This window comes from Globicephala melas, chromosome 1 (assembly GCF_963455315.2).
Source record: "Globicephala melas chromosome 1, mGloMel1.2, whole genome shotgun sequence".
In the NCBI taxonomy this organism is placed as follows: domain Eukaryota; kingdom Metazoa; phylum Chordata; class Mammalia; order Artiodactyla; family Delphinidae; genus Globicephala; species Globicephala melas.
The window spans coordinates 61,557,710-61,573,527 of NC_083314.1; the positions used below are offsets into that span (position 1 = coordinate 61,557,710).

Here is a 15,818-nt window from a genome sequence, read left to right on the forward strand (position 1 = left end):
TTCTTTTTACTTATTTATTTGGTTTTTAGTTTAAAACCAGTTCTGTAACAATGCTAAACTATGCTGAGGTATTTTATGGAGGGGCCAGAAGCTAGCTGTTACCCACGAGCATTACCTCCCAGATTAAGGTATCACCATTGAAAGAGAAAAGGAAGAGAAGGAAGAGAGGAAAGGAGATCCAGATTACAGAATCAACGTAAGAGCTGCTAAGGTTTGCTGCTTGGAGCAAAGGCTGAGAGTAGAAGAGCCCACACATGGAACTGCTTCATGAGTAAGGATGGTCAGAAGAAAGCAACTTCACAAATCATATGGAAATCTGGGTGTAAAGCTGACAACTCTGAGAAAACACATATTCCCTGCCCTTTGGATGGAATCCTTTCAAATACCTTACTGAAAATTTCAGGCGTGTCCCATTGAATCTCTTTAGATGAAGAAAAGAATGAGGCAGAACAGGATTAGTATCAGCCTTTAATGATGAAAGCAGTTTACTTATCCTATTTCTGTCCAAGTTCACATTTGTACTGTGTGCACCATCTATGCAAGTAGATGGCCAGGGCTGTGATTAAACTAAATGCTTTTCACACACACATACAAAAATGAACTCATAATGGTTATGATCAAATGAATTCATCAATTCTTGCCCGTTTGAGTAATTTTAAATGTCAAGTTTTGAGTCTTTTTCTCCATTAGTATTGATGGTCTTTTTAACATTTTCAGCTCCAATAAACACGGTCTGAACGAATAAACTTTAAATTTATCAATTTTACATGCCGATTAAGGAGAAAGTATTGGACCAACTCTCATAATTAATTGTTGAGGCCCCTTAACGGAGGGTTCTCAGATCGCAGACTGACTTTTGGGGGGCCCCTGTGGGTCCAAGGCCACAGCAGACTGCCGGCAGGAAGTGTGAACCAGGTGCCGCCCCACGCCGTGCGCTCACGGGCAGCCCTGACGCTCAGGGCTTGCTGACTGCTCCCTGTGTCCACTCTCTCTCTTTTCTTCCTACCGTAACGATTTCACTTTTTTCTTGGTAAAGAAAGTTTTGTGAGGATGACATGGTTTGGGAACAACTTTAGACTATGAACAACAAAGAGCTTCTTTTGTAAGCCAAGTGTTTATTATACACTAACTGCAATGTTGACTAACAGGATTTACAACTTTAAAAATCTACATTAATTTCCTACATTTTCAAATGTATCCAGCTCTCCCAGCAATTTTTAAATAGAAAATTTAATGATAAAGATTGGGCTGAACTTAAATATTGTGTCAAGCAAGTATCTGTGCTTCTGAAATAGACAAGGTTTCCTCCCACCTTCCCAAATAAATGAGGGATAATAGAACAAAATAATGTAAAAAAGAGGTACGGTACAATTGTGCTTTTCTCCCCAACAATGAATGAACTGTGTAGAACAAACTGGCAAGATAATCTCACTAAAAATCTTTTAATTAATATTATTTGCCCTTGTAAAAAAACGCTAATTTCTAATAATGCTACCATGAAGTACAAATCAGTATGGTCCTACACAAAACGAAAGTTGGATTCCTTTGGTTCCATTCCTCAATAATAAGCTGAGTAAATTAGGATGGTATTGATCTTTCTTACCAAATAAATAAAAGCAAGTGTGTTTTATATCAGGTAATGAATGGACAGGAACAATTTTTTTAATTCTAAAAAGCTGCCTATGTAACTTCAGAAACATTTAAACTAACATAGCACTCAACATATTTCTTAAATCAGGAACAATACTACTGTTCCTCTGAGAAGCCCTTTTCCAGGTCTTTCTGCTGTCCTTTAGATTTATACAGGGTACAAATAAAGTTCACAACCAAATTGCCCCGCTGTGATAAGCAGGATTCAAACAATTACATTCACCACTCCCTAGGGAGGGCCCATTACCATGGGCAAATATAGTATCGCTATAAATGCATTTAGAGTTAGTCTTTGGCTTAATATGTGTTAACCAAATTCAGGGATAAAATAAAACTTGCATAAACATTAAGGGGAAAAAAAGAAGAATGACACAATTAACTGTGATGACCTATCTGGCCCTCCCTCTTAGAAATGCAGAAACGCTACCAAACATCTCTAACATCTCTTTTTGGTCAAATGGTTCTTCTTAATTTCCAGACTCTCCCATATAAGGTGACTAAAAGTTAAGTCTGAGTACCTTAGCTTAGGAGATTCATTCAATTCAAAAAGCATTTCTTGAGATGATAAAAAAGATGATATAAAGTAAAAAAGGACTAAAGGCTGAGTCATGACACAATATGATCAGTAGACTATCTAGGGATGATGATGATGGGGAGTCAATTTTAAGTTAAACACCCATCAACAAGCCGTTTTAGTGTTTCATGTGTACATGTGTAAATGTACCTTTCATTTCACAACTTGTTTTTAAATAAGAGAAAAAAACAGAAAAATTCTAAAAGTTACCTTTGTCTAAGGATTTATTTCTTCTTTTAAACACAGGTTTTTATGCTGGTTTAAATTTTATCTTCATAAAGTGATCCACAACCCCACATACACAGAGGCAGAATCCCCCTATCCCGAATTAACTCGAGAATATAGACAGGGCAGGGAAGAGAAGACCATTGTACTGACATTTAAAGCTTAGTATCTTCTTTTTTAATATCGAAGTCTCTTGGTGAATCTTATTTGGGAGAGGGAGCATTTGTGAACCACACAGGAGAACAAACAAACACAGCCTTTCCTTGCTCTTCCTCTTAATCCATTGGGCTTGAGTCCCTTGGGTTTCAACACTTCCTTTGGTAGCGATTTTGGGAAATTAATGCCACAACCTCTAATCCAGTATGGTGGGTATCAGCACTTCCCTCCCTGAATCCTTCCTCCTAACTTACCACTCCCAAGGGAGGGACTCATCATTACGGGCAGCTACAGTATTACTGACAGCCCTAAAATCATTTGCACAGACTAAAATTAGAGATGTCAAATCAGGATAAAAGATTAAATTCAACTACATCAGAGAAATAGTGGGATGAAGAGGAGAAAAATTAGTAACTGACACTGCCATTCTATTTACACACCAAACTAAATAAACTACTTAAAAAATCAAGTTAATGTCTGCCCAGAGGATATTACAACTTACCAACACAAAAGGTTAAAACAAGCAGCAACTTTTATATAAAATTAATAAAGACAAATGAAAAAAGAAATTGTCAGTAGCATCTATCTCCTCAATGTGTCTGAACTGCACGATATAAACTAGTCCATTAGTACAGCAGCTTGCTAAAAATTGACTTTGGTTCAAGCTTAGTCAAAAAAACAACATTAAAAAAAACATACCACACACAAAAACGGTGGATGGACATTTGTTAGTTTCCCTGCTTGCAGTTCATTGATTTTGGAGGGATTTTAGGAAGGTGAAGGGTAGTTAATTAAATACTTTGTGAAATAAAATGGGAAGACAGAAGGAATAGAAGAAAAATTAACAAGGGAACTAAAACATTTCTGGTCTTTTAATATTAATATGCCTGTCTCCCACTTGGATGATCACAAACAAAAATGCACATTGTGTCTGAATCACTGCCTTTCCCAACATTGTGAAGAGACAAATACACAGAATCCAAGCTCCCTTGTGGATATAAGCAGAGCATGCAGAAGAAAAATTACCTGTAAGCTCTCTCTCAGCCCCCAGCTCGAAACGGGGAAAAAGTGCAGTCATAGGACCACTGGAGATGTATGCAAGCACCCACAAACACCAGATGGGAACCTTTCACTCCAATAAGAAGGGAGCTCAGATGAGCTGCACTGCAGTGATCCAGTCTTTTGGGAACTTTTTGGATACAGATACTATAATAACAGAACACTGACAAAAAGGGAAATCTAATTTCCAAGTTACCCTCATTCCTCTTCATCTACTTCCATAAACACTTCCTTTTCATGGGCTCATTTACATCGTCTAGAAATACCCTGAAAACAATTACGGAAGCTAATCGCCTTCTACAATGAACAGAGACGTGTATTGCCATTTAGACCTACCTAGCAGGAGCATCACTAACAAACCAAGGAGACACTTGAGGTGTGTGCAAAGTTCCTGCTCAAAGTCTTTCAGAGGTTCTACAGATCCCATGCCCGGCTAATGAGTGCCTTCTCTAGTCAGAGAACCAAGGAGAGCGTCAGGGTTAGAGGAATTGATAAGCCATCTGGTGAAAGTCTGTAGCTAACCTCAGACTCTTCTCATCACACCTCTTTCGGTGATCTATAACCAATGGAAAACAGTCTAGTAGAGTTCCTTCAGAAAACAAAAGAAGGGAAAAGTTTCCCAATTTCAGTAAGTTATTTTGTTCTTTGCCAAGTAAGTTAAAGGAAGTTTGGATGAAAAACTTCCACAAAATGGAAAAAACAAACAAACACACCAACAGTAGAGCATTTCAGGAGATAAGAAGTCAGGAGAACCACCAAGTTAGGTGTCTGCAGTAGTCTTTGCTCTTCGGAACCAAATCCTGCCCTGCAACATGTACAGCCATTCCTGTTGAAAGTAGCAGAAAGCAGCACTGTTGCACCACAGGATCTGGGCCTCAGGTCATTCAATGATTTGGGGTGAGTGAGAGCTACAGTTCAGCAGGAATTCCTTCCTACGCAAAAGTGCTCCAAAGGCACCACCTGATGGGGGGGAGGGGGCGTGTGTGGAGTGGGAGTGTTTGCACACACTGCCTTCAGCTTCTGCACCAAGCCTCTTGCATAAGTGGCAAAAGAAAATAATTTTCTAGCACCTCTGTAAGAGTCATCAAGGATAAGGAAACCAGCAAGAACATTCCCCGCAATTAAGAACGTTAAGTCCCCCTTACCCTAAAACCCTCCCGCCCCACAGTGTGGGAGCTCACTGAAATAGGATCCAGGAGCAAGAGATAAACATGTCCAAACTATATATATATATAAAAAACAATAACAACAACAACAACAATAACAATAGAGATACAGTAATACAGGCCTGCCTAAATTGTACCAGTTAAGAAAGGAACCCCCAACACAATTGATACGATTATAAACACCTTGTTATGACTTAATGGCCTGTACAACAGACCCATAAAAATGATTTTTTTTTTAAGAAAAAAGAAATTTAGACAAACAAGAAATCCCCTTCCTATATTGGAATTGGTAACCCACCTTAACTCGTCATCATGACTGCTGGAAATGATAAGTAGTCCTTTCACTTATTTTTTTGTTTGTTTGTTTTTGATTTTTTGTTTCTGCCTTTTTTTTTTTTTTTTTTTTAAATTTTTGGTTAGAAAGTTCTCCAATCCATGAAGCAATCCTGAAAAGACAGTGTTTTATTACAAAATTAGGCAAATGTTGTCCCATTTCCATCTTTTTTTTCCGGCATGTGTTTTTTCTTCTCTCCCTCCTCTCCCTTGCCCTTGCAACACGGCAAGAGGAAGCCCATCACGTGTTTCAGTCTCAGCCAGGCTGGCAGCCAGTTGCATTCGGAGTGAAGAAGGGGGCTGGCGGCGTCACTCATCCCAGCTCACTGTGCCTTGGAGGCGGTGGTGGTGGAGGCAGCCCCGCTGGCAGAGGCCGCTGTGAAGAGAGAGGTCTGGAGGGGCTCAGCTGAGGTGGAGGTGGCATGGAGGCTGGCTACAGGTCCAGTATTCCCTGCAGAGGCTGCAGCGGCAGAGACCAAGCTAACTGGGTTGCTGGTGAGCAGAGAGAGGTTCTGAGGGTTCAGGAACAGAGGGGCAGTCACGATGTTGGGGGCTCCTCCCGCATTGGCAAATACCAGGTTCCCAGTTGCATCCAGTGACGTTATTGGAAGAGAGCCACCAGAAGCAAGAGCTACAGACAAACCCCCCGCAAAACAGGCAGGAAGGAGAATGTTAGCATCATCCCAGAGAAGCCAAACAACACATCAAATGTACTGAGTTTTCCCACAACCCAGATGGAGAAAGCGCATCCCTTAACTGAGTTTTTTACCCTTAATTACAGCACTATATTGTCACCAACTAAAGTTTATTTATAATTTTGAAAGAGCCTAAAGGGCTGAAAACTCTAATTTTTTTTTTTTTTTCCTGCGGTACGCGGGCCCCTCACCGCTGCGGCCCCTCCCGCCGTGGAGCACAGGCTCTGGATGCGCAGGCCCAGCGGCCGTGGCCCACGGGCCCAGCCGCTCCGCGGCACGCGGGATCCTCCCGGACAGGGGCATGAACCCGCGCCCCCCGCATCGGCAGGCGGACCCCCAACCACTGCGCCACCAGGGAAGCCCCCTGAAAACTCTAATTTAATGCGCATGATCAGGATAGGTGAGAGGAGAATCAAAGAGTCACGTTTCTATCTTGAAATCTCAACTTTATTCCATCTACCTAGAAATATTTGTTAAATCCAATAATTTTGTTTTTAATGAAGATCACTGCCTTTAGATTACCTCCATTCAAAAAACAAACTAGCTACAGAGATTAAGGCGTTAAAATATAGTTAGCTTTTATCAAACCAACTGGCATTACTGATAAATTTGAGTACTTCATAGTGTGATATACAAGATAAAAACTGTCTTTCGAAAAGACTTTAGTTCTAAAATAAGTTATATATTAACAAATAAAGTATAAGGTGTGATTCATTTCTTACTTCAAAACATTTCATTTCTATGACCTGCACAAAGGAGAATGATGAGTCTCTGTAGGAGGAAAGCAGAGCTATACTGATGCAGGTGGGTTCTAAGCTTAGGACTTGCTTTAATATGTAAGAATTTTTCTGTGATGCTGTTGCTTCTCCTTCATCATCAAAATTTTCATTAAAATAATTGGGCACTCTAATATCTTTTCCTGTATCTGACAACCCCCCACAATCCCCTCACTCATATAACCACATCCTCACATGTATATTTGAGGCACATGTATTTCCTAGTGGCATTAAAAATGATTGATTTCTTACATAATATATAAAGAAAGAGAGAGGAGCTGAGGGAATGTCCTTGACTTTGAACATGATGACACAAAGAGTACAGAACAGTGAGTCTTGGTGCAGCTTGACGTTTTCTGAGATTCCAGGCTTAGGGTCACAGTCCAGTTCTAGATCTTCCCAGAGAGTACCTGTTCTGTACTCAGTTATGCCCTATGGAAGGCATCTTGCCTTTTTAGTATCACTACAGAGGTACACCGAAATGCAAGAGAAAACGTGATTTATCACAAATCTTACTCCAAAAAGAAATCCTTTTATAATAAAAGCTTTACAGATCTAACCATCAATTTCACATATGATTTAGTCAATGAGAAAGTCAATATAATGTAAGGTAATCTAGGTCATGTTTTAGATTTGTCTGGAACTAATATTGTCTACAGTATACTGTAGAGATATCATCCATGAAACACTAATTTTTTTTTTTTTTTTTTTGCGGTACGCAGGCCTCTCACTGTGTGGCCTCTCCTGTTGCGAAGCACAGGCTCCGGACACGCAGACTCAGTGGCCATGGCTCACGGGCCCAGCCGCTCCGCGGCATGTGGGATCTTCCCGGACCGGGGCATGAACCCGTGACCCCTGCATCAGCAGGCAGACTCTCAGCCACTGCGCTACCAGGGAAGGCCGAAACACTAATCTTTTTTTTTTTCATTTCTTAATTTATTTATTTTTTTTCATTTCTTAATTAATTTCTTCTTTTATTTATTTATTTTTCATCGAAACACTAATCTTAATTGAAGTTCGCTAACAGCTTATTTTTGGCCCCAAGAACTCTCATTTAAGCCCAAATTATTTTAAGAAAAATTTCTCAGATCAATATAGTGATATCTCAGTGTTTCCTTGAATCACGTAACAGCAAGCATCTTCAAACACAAAGCTCAGACGTTAAACAAATCAAACCCTTCAATACATAGAATGAGTGGATTTAGACTCATTTTAGACTGGATAGCATGCTAAGGCCAAAAGGGACCCATCTGGGCTTGGAAAAGAGACATTAAAATCCAAGAGAATATATGCTCTATAATGATGGGGATATACAAAGGGAAGAACCTAACAAGAATTAAAAGTACTCCTTAAGTCTGCACAATGTGCTCCAATGTTAATTCGTTATAGGGCCTTCTTGTATAAGGCTCTCTTAGGGGCGGGGGTGGGGACTGGAGAATTTTTCTTGGTCAAGTTTGCCTGGGGATGGGTCTTGGATGACTATTTAGATAAATGGAGGAGGAAATTCTGCCTCCAAGTCTATTTACATAAGAAGATAAATATCAGCATTAAAGTCCTTGTTTCTTTCTTTCTTTCTTTCTTTCTTTCTTTCTTTCTTTTTGGCCACACCATGCAGCATGTGGGATCTTAGTTCCCTGACCAGGGATAGGACACCCGCACCCCCTATAGTGGAAGCTCGGAGTCGTAACCGCTGGCCTGCCAGGGAAGTCTCAGTCCTGGTTTCTTAATACACCAAACTAAGTATATTTCCTGTTCTTACAGACCGACACCTATATTTCTCTTACAAAGCTGTTTACAAGGACACATTCTTGGTCCTCAGGTTAGCGAGCATTATCAATTCAACTATCTCTTCCCATCACTTTCACCTCTAGCAAAGCAGACTTCCACCATTAAAAAAAAAAAAAAAAAAAAGAAGGCTAAGTAAGGAAAAAAATTCTACTCACCTTGAATAGTTGCCAGTGTACTGTTGCTCATCAGAGCTGGGCTGAGAGCACCACCCAGGGTCCCTGGATTGAGACTGAGTAAGGCACCTCTGAAAGTACAAAAGAACAGTCACTTTATTACAATGTAGATGCCTGTGTCAGTTTGACAACATACTCAAATGGATAAGAAAAAGGAAAATACAACTGGGGAAGTATATGGAAATATGTTACTCTCTTTACACTCTTACATGGTGTGGTTAGTACTTCCAAGTTACTGCTTTCCTTGACGCTCACTTGTACAAAGCAAAACGAGGTTATGGTCCACACAGAATGTAAAACTTGCAGTCATTTTGACTCTTTGAATTACTTCATTCTCCTTTTTTCCAAAACAAAAGGGAAAAAATGCCAGAGAAAGGAATATATTTACGAAGTAATTCTTATTTGTTTCATGGTAATATAAAATTAGGAATCCTATGACTGTATCTCTTATTTATGTTTGAGAATTAGAAAGCAGACAGTTCAGAGATTAATGGAGAAAGCATAAGAATAAAGAGTCAGGAATCCTGGGCTTTCTTCCTGGTCCCATCACTCAGGTATAATCAGTGGCCTGGTGTTCTGTATCTTCATCTAGAAATAAAGGTATGACTACTGTCCTTCCAGAGTGTTAAGAAACTTAATTCCAACCATAATCAAAATCCTTGTGCTACTACTATAGAGCAACCCATTTCAAAGAGATTATGGCTTTAAAGGATTTTTTGTTTTTGTTTTTTGTCTTTTTTTGCACTTAAGATAGTGATGAAAAAGTATTCGCTATAAGTTACTCCAGGGATGACCTCCTAGCTGTTTCTCAGATGTAAACAAGATGGGAAAGCACCTTACCCAGCTGCAAACTGTGAGGGTGCCATCAGGCCTGGGTTTAGTCCTGCAGCCGCAGCCATGGCAGCAAGACTGGCATTTGCTGGCAACTGTGCAGCTCCTTGGAGGGCAGCAGCTGCTGCTGTCTGCAACCCTGATGCTGTCACCATCACCTGGCTGGTCCCAAGAGGAGAGGACAAAGGAGTGGAGGTGGTGTGTGTTGTGCTGGTCTCACTGGCACTGGATGCCTCAGAGGTGGAGGCTGAGGCAGAGGGGGAGGGACTCAGAGAAGGGGAAGTGACTGCTGAGGAAGCTGGAGGCGCTGTGGAAATCACGGCTGCGGTGTTGTTGGAGGTGGTGTCTGTAGTGCCTGAAAAGGGAATCATATTAGAAAGTGACCTTCTGTAAATGTTTTTGGAAGAATGGCTGCTTTATTCAACCATAATCTAGAATCAACTGAATAATTAATTTACCATCCAGTAACCTCTAAACATGTCCTTTTTTATTAACCGAGTTTAGTGTTTCTAGGGAAATTAACCACAAAAACAAACATTTTAAGAACCAAAGCCATGAACCTACTTTAAGAGGCAAGAGCAATAAAGTAACCATAAAACAAACAGGGAACACAGCTTTCCATTTCCAATTTCCTATTAAAAATTAAAAAAACACAGAAGCTCTAACTACAGAACACAACTGCTCGGGGGAAGAAATGTACAAGCAAAAAAATCCAAGCTTCTGAAAAGCATTTTCATTCAGAAATCTCCTTAGTAGTCTCTATAGAAAAATCAAAACAAAGCAATGAAATCAAGAAAAATTAAAAGTTACACATTTTTCTCAAATAAGTGTCAATAACATGTACAGAAACAGTATGAAAATAACTAAAGGCATATGTCCAGATGCCTTTTTTTTTAATTTTTAAAAGTTTATTAAAAAACAAAACATAATGGTACAAAAGGTTGAAAGTAAAACTGGAAAAGATATACTGTGCAAATATAAACTAAAAGGAAATTATATAATAACAGATACAGTAGACTTGAAAGCAAAAGCATTACTAGAAATAAAAAAGGGCACTTCATATCAACAAGACCAATTTACCAGGAAGTTTTAAATTTGTATGTACTTAACTTCAAATTATATAGAGCAACAGAGCTACAAGGAAAAAATAGACAAATTCACTATCATAATAGGAGATTTAACATACTGCTGTCATTCACTGATAGAGGATAACTCTTTCAGAACCAGTAGACCACCCCCCCAAAAAAATTAGTAAGGATATAAAAAACTTAAATAACGTGAGCAGCAAATTTGATTCAACACGCAGATATATAGTCACTATACTCCAAAACTTTAAATTACAAATTATTTTCAAGCACGCTTGGAACATTTTTAAAACTGACCATACTGTGCTATAAGGCAAATTTTAACAAATTTCAAAGTATTAAAATTATACAAACTGTGTTTCTTGACTTGCAGTTAAGCTACAAATCAGTAACAAAAAAGTAACTAGAAGTTATGAAATACACTACTTCTAAGTAACCCCCCAAAAAACAAATGACAATTGGAGTTAGAAAATAATTTGAACTGAATGATAATAAAACTATTACATACCAAACTTGGATGTGACTAAACCTGTGCTTACAGGAAAATGTATAGTCTTTTTTTTTCCAAGGTAACAGTAGTGTTTTTTTTTTTAATTGCACACATGTCTATAAACCTAATAAATAGGTTTTCTCTAATTTTTTTTATACAGCAGGTTCTTATTAGTCATCAATTTTATACACATCAGTGTGTACATGTCAATCCCAATCGCCCAATTCATCACACCCCACCCCACCCCCGCCGCTGCTTTCCCCCCTTGGTGTTCCTACGTTTGTTCTCTACATCTGTGTCTCAATTTCTGCCCTGCAAACCGGTTCATCTCTACCATTTTTCTAGGTTCCACATATATGCATTAATATACGATATTTGTTTTTCTCTTTCTGACTTACTTCACTCTGTATGACAGTCTCTAGATCCATCTACGTCTCAACAAATGACCCAATTTCATTCCTTTTTATGGCTAAGTAATATTCCATTGTATATATGTACCACATCTTCTTTACCCATTCATCTGTCAATGGGCATTTAGGTTGCTTCCATGACCTGGCTATTGTAAATAGTGCTGCAATGAACATTGAGGTGCATGTGTCTTTTTGAATTATGGTTTTCTCTGGGTATATGCCCAGTAGTGGGACTGCTGGATCATATGGTAATTCTATTTTTAGTTTTTTAAGGAACCTCCATACTCTTCTCCCTAGCGGCTGTATCAATTTACATTCCCACCAACAGTGCAAGAGGGTTCCCTTTTCTCCACACCCTCTCCAGCATTTGTTGTTTGTAGATTTTCTGATGATGCCCATTCTAACTGGTGTGAGGTGGTACCTCATTGTAATTTTGATTTGCATTTCTCTAATAATTAGTGATGTTGAGCAGCTTTTCATGTGCTTCTTGGCCATCTGTATATCTCCTTTGGAGAAATGTCTGTTTAGGTCTTCTGCCCATTTTTGGATTGGGTTATTTGTTTTTTTAATATTGAGCTGCATGTGCTGTTTATATATTTTGGAGATTAATCCTTTGTCCGTTGATTCGTTTGCAAATACCTTCTCCCATTCTAAGGGTCAGATGCCTTCTTTGCATTAAAAAATTTAAGTGGCTATTGGGTAATGAAAATCAGCTCTCAAAAAGTCTATTGTGGTAAACATTTTCTTCTTCTTTTTTTTTTGGCCGTGCCACACACCTTGCGGGATCTTAGTTCCCCAATCAGGGATTGAATCCGGGGCCCCAGCAGTGAAAGCACCAAGTCCTAACCACTGGACCACCAGAGAATTCCCAACATTTTCTTATTTGAGGAAACAAAAACATACAATGATATTATGATTCTCATAAAATTTAGTATGAAAAATGAAGATCTAGAAAATTGTTCTTTGAGAGGCCTAAAAAAAAATCAAAATGCCAAAATTTCTTTTTGTTGTAAGGAGAACAAACATTTGAATACAAATAACTAACTGACATTAAAAATATCACTGACAGCTAAAACACATTCACTGAAATGGTTTACTATTATAGATGAATATTGTCCAACAGAAATACAGTACATATGTAATTAAATTTTCTAGTAGTCCCATTGAAAATAGTAAAAAGAAAGAGGTGAAATTAGTTTTAATATTATGCTCTATTTAACCCAGTATATTCCAAATATATTTCAACATAAAATCAACATTTTAAAAATTTAATGAGTTTTTTTCATACTAAGCTTTGAAAAGGAAATCTCAATTTGAACTAGCCACATCTTACATGTATAAAAGCCATGAGGCTAGTGCTTACCATATTGTATGGCACAGGTCTAAAATATCTCTAGAAGTTAGGCCTAGTGCTACTTAAAGAATATCAAGTCGGGCTTCCCTGGTGGCACAATGGTTGAGAGTCCGCTTGCCAATTCACGGGACAGGGGTTCGTGCCCCGGTCCAGGAAGATCCCACATGCCGTGAAATGGCTGGGCCCGTGAGCCATGGCCGCGGAACCTGTGCTCCGCAACGGGAGAGGTCACAACGGTGAGAGGCCCGCGTACCGCAAAAAAAAAAAAAAAAGAATATCAAGTCCCTTTGCCTAAAGCAGAAATAACTGATAAGGCATAGGATAGATAAAGAAGATGCCAACTATTCCCAATGAGCTGTAATTTTGATGCTATCTAACATCATCAAAGTACAGAACAGGCCCTCTTACTTCAGTAATCAGTAAATGCTACATACAAAAAAACCGGTTGCCTAAACTAGCTGGAACTTCATTTAGCGAAAGTCACTATGTTCTAGGATATAATCAACCACATATATGTGTAGAGCAGAACCTAAGTGGTATTTTCTCAAGATAGAGAACTGATAAAGACCAAAAACATCTATAAATTTTCAATATAATACTTCTATGAGGTATAAAAGACTTCAGAGATGAAAGAAGAACTAGACCAATCAAAATAAGTATTTCAAACCTATAAGCATATTGGAAAAAAGATCTATGTAAAAGAATCTTCTTTGTGATAAAATCTAACGCTAAGGCGTAGAAGATTCTCTTCTCTCATAATAGTTGTATTAAAAATTCAGGCAGTTTTGTTCTTTTAAAATCTATTTTGAAGCCTTCTTCTGGTCTATACTAAGAATACCTAGAATTCATCTCTCATTTTAACTGCTAAGGAAATGTTTCTTTCACATATTGCAGAGCTGGGAGAAAATTAGACACCATCTATTTCAGTACTGACTCTACTTTTCCCACCTCCTATCATGCTACACAAAAGGGTTATGTGGTCTCTGAATTAATCAGGTAAACATATCTTTCTTACTGTTAAGTGAAAAGGGAGGATTTACTCCTTTTTCTGTCCCTCTCAAAAATATAAATAAGATGATTCCCTCTTGACTGCTGCTGTTCCAAAGTACAATTACATCTTTGTGGATATTATTAATCATAGTTTCATTATTCAGTTCTAAATCTATCAGACCAATTTATATCACTGAGCTATTGATGCTGTGTTGGGTCCTATATGTTTGGCAGATTCATACATACTTTTTCACTTTGACACTCTTTTCCTCAGACCTGCCCCCTGTTCTATAGAAAGGTATATATCTTCTCTCATTTCTCTTCTACCGCTAGTAAATTTCAATATAATTTCAATCTTTTCTTGACCAATTTTTCAGCTTATCTAACCTGATTTCACTTACGGGCACTACTTTCTTTTCAAACTTCTGAAATGAACTTGAGGTCAAAGGCTTAAAGTAGCCTTTTCTTCACTCTCCACTGCCATTTTCAGACCATTTGGTATCATTTTCTTAAAATCCCGCATATATACAAAGAAAATCCCATTAATTTCATCAGTGAATTTAACCTGGGCTAAGAGATGATGAATCCAGAAACCATTCAAAGTAGCTCTTTCTGGTTGTTATCCTCCAACCACATTCTAGGTGTCTTCAATGTGAATGTCATATGAGCACTAGAGTATAATAATGGGATTTTCAAATGAATTCTCCCAGTGAATCACCTCTTAATCAATATATATCTTTTATCTATATTCTTGGCAACTTAATTACTTGGGCAACTTTGATCAGGGAAGTGATGCCTGCTGAGCTTTCGCGTCCTCAACAACAGAATTAGACGCCATCACCACCTCACAAGGTTAGTAGGAAGTTACGTGCAAGAATATAGTGTGTGGCACAACCTCCTGTTTCCCACCTCATCCTTTTTAATTGAAAAAAATTTTTTTGTAATTATTGAAGTATAGTTGATTTACAGTACTGTGTTAGTTTCAGGTGTACAGCAAAGTGACTTAGTTGTATGTGTGTGTGTATATATATATATTCTTTTCCAGATTCTTTTCCATTACAGTTTATTACAAGATATTGAACATAGTTCCCTGGGCTAGACAGTAAATTGTTGTTGTTTATCTATCCTACATTGGCTTGTATCTGCCAACCCTTTTCTCTGTATCGTTCCAATTTTAGTATATGTGCTGCCAAAGTGAGCACCCACCTCATCCTTTTTAAAAAATAGATTTAGTGAGGAACAATCTGTATGCCATAAAATTCACCCAATTTAAGTGTAAAATTCAATGATTTTTAATATATTGACAGAGTGGTACACCCACCACCCCAATCTAGTGTATGACTAAAAAAGATCCCTTGTGCCTATTTGCAGTCACACCTGTTCCCACCTACAGCCTCCAGTCACCTGCTTTTTGTATCTGTAGATTTACCTTTCCCAGACATGTCACATAAATGGAATCATACAATTTGCAGTCTTTTGCATCTAGCTTTCTTCAGTTAGCATACTGCTTTCAAGGTTTATCCATGTTGTAGCATGAACCAATACTTCCTTCCAGCTGAAAAGTGTTACACTACATGGATAGACCACATGGTGTTTAATTCATTCATCAATTGATGGGCAATGGCTTGTTTCCAGTTTTGTGGTTTTTTTTTTTAATTAGTTAATTAAATAATTAATTTTTGCCTGTATTGGGTCTTCATTGTTCAGGCTTTCTCTAGTTGCGGCGAGCGGGGGCTACTCTTCGTTGCGGTGCACGGGTTTCTCATTGCAGTGGCTTCTCTTATTGTGGAGCACAGGCTCTAGGTGCGTGGGCTTCAGTAGTTGCGGTAGCTCAGTACATGTGGTACCGTTGCGGTACCGTTGCGGTGCACGGGCTCAGTAGCTGTGGCTCATGGGCTCTAGAGCACAGGCTCAGTAGTTGTGGCGCACGGGCTTAGTTGCTCCACGGCATGTGGGATCTTCCTGGACCAGGGCTCGAACCGGTGTCCCCTGCATTGCCAGGTGGATTCTTAACCACTGCACCACCAGGGAAGTCTCTCCAGTTTTTGATTATTATGAATAAT

At 38.7% G+C, this 15,818-nt stretch overlaps 1 protein-coding gene across 5 annotated transcripts in view; it reads right to left on the reverse strand.

Moving 5' to 3' along the window:
* Positions 1 to 5,172: 5,172 nt before the first annotated feature.
* Positions 5,173 to 15,818, reverse strand: part of POU2F1 (POU class 2 homeobox 1) — a 179,688-nt gene continuing 169,042 nt past the window's right edge. For all 5 annotated transcript variants that reach the window (XM_060296871.1, XM_030875579.2, XM_060296882.1 and 2 more), the window contains 3 exons: positions 9,436 to 9,781; positions 8,578 to 8,666; positions 5,173 to 5,794 (listed from right to left, as the gene is read on the reverse strand). In XM_060296871.1, the coding sequence (XP_060152854.1) occupies positions 5,487 to 5,794; positions 8,578 to 8,666; positions 9,436 to 9,781 (743 nt within the window). In that variant the 3' untranslated portion in view covers positions 5,173 to 5,486. The remainder of the gene's footprint in view (positions 5,795 to 8,577; positions 8,667 to 9,435; positions 9,782 to 15,818) is intronic.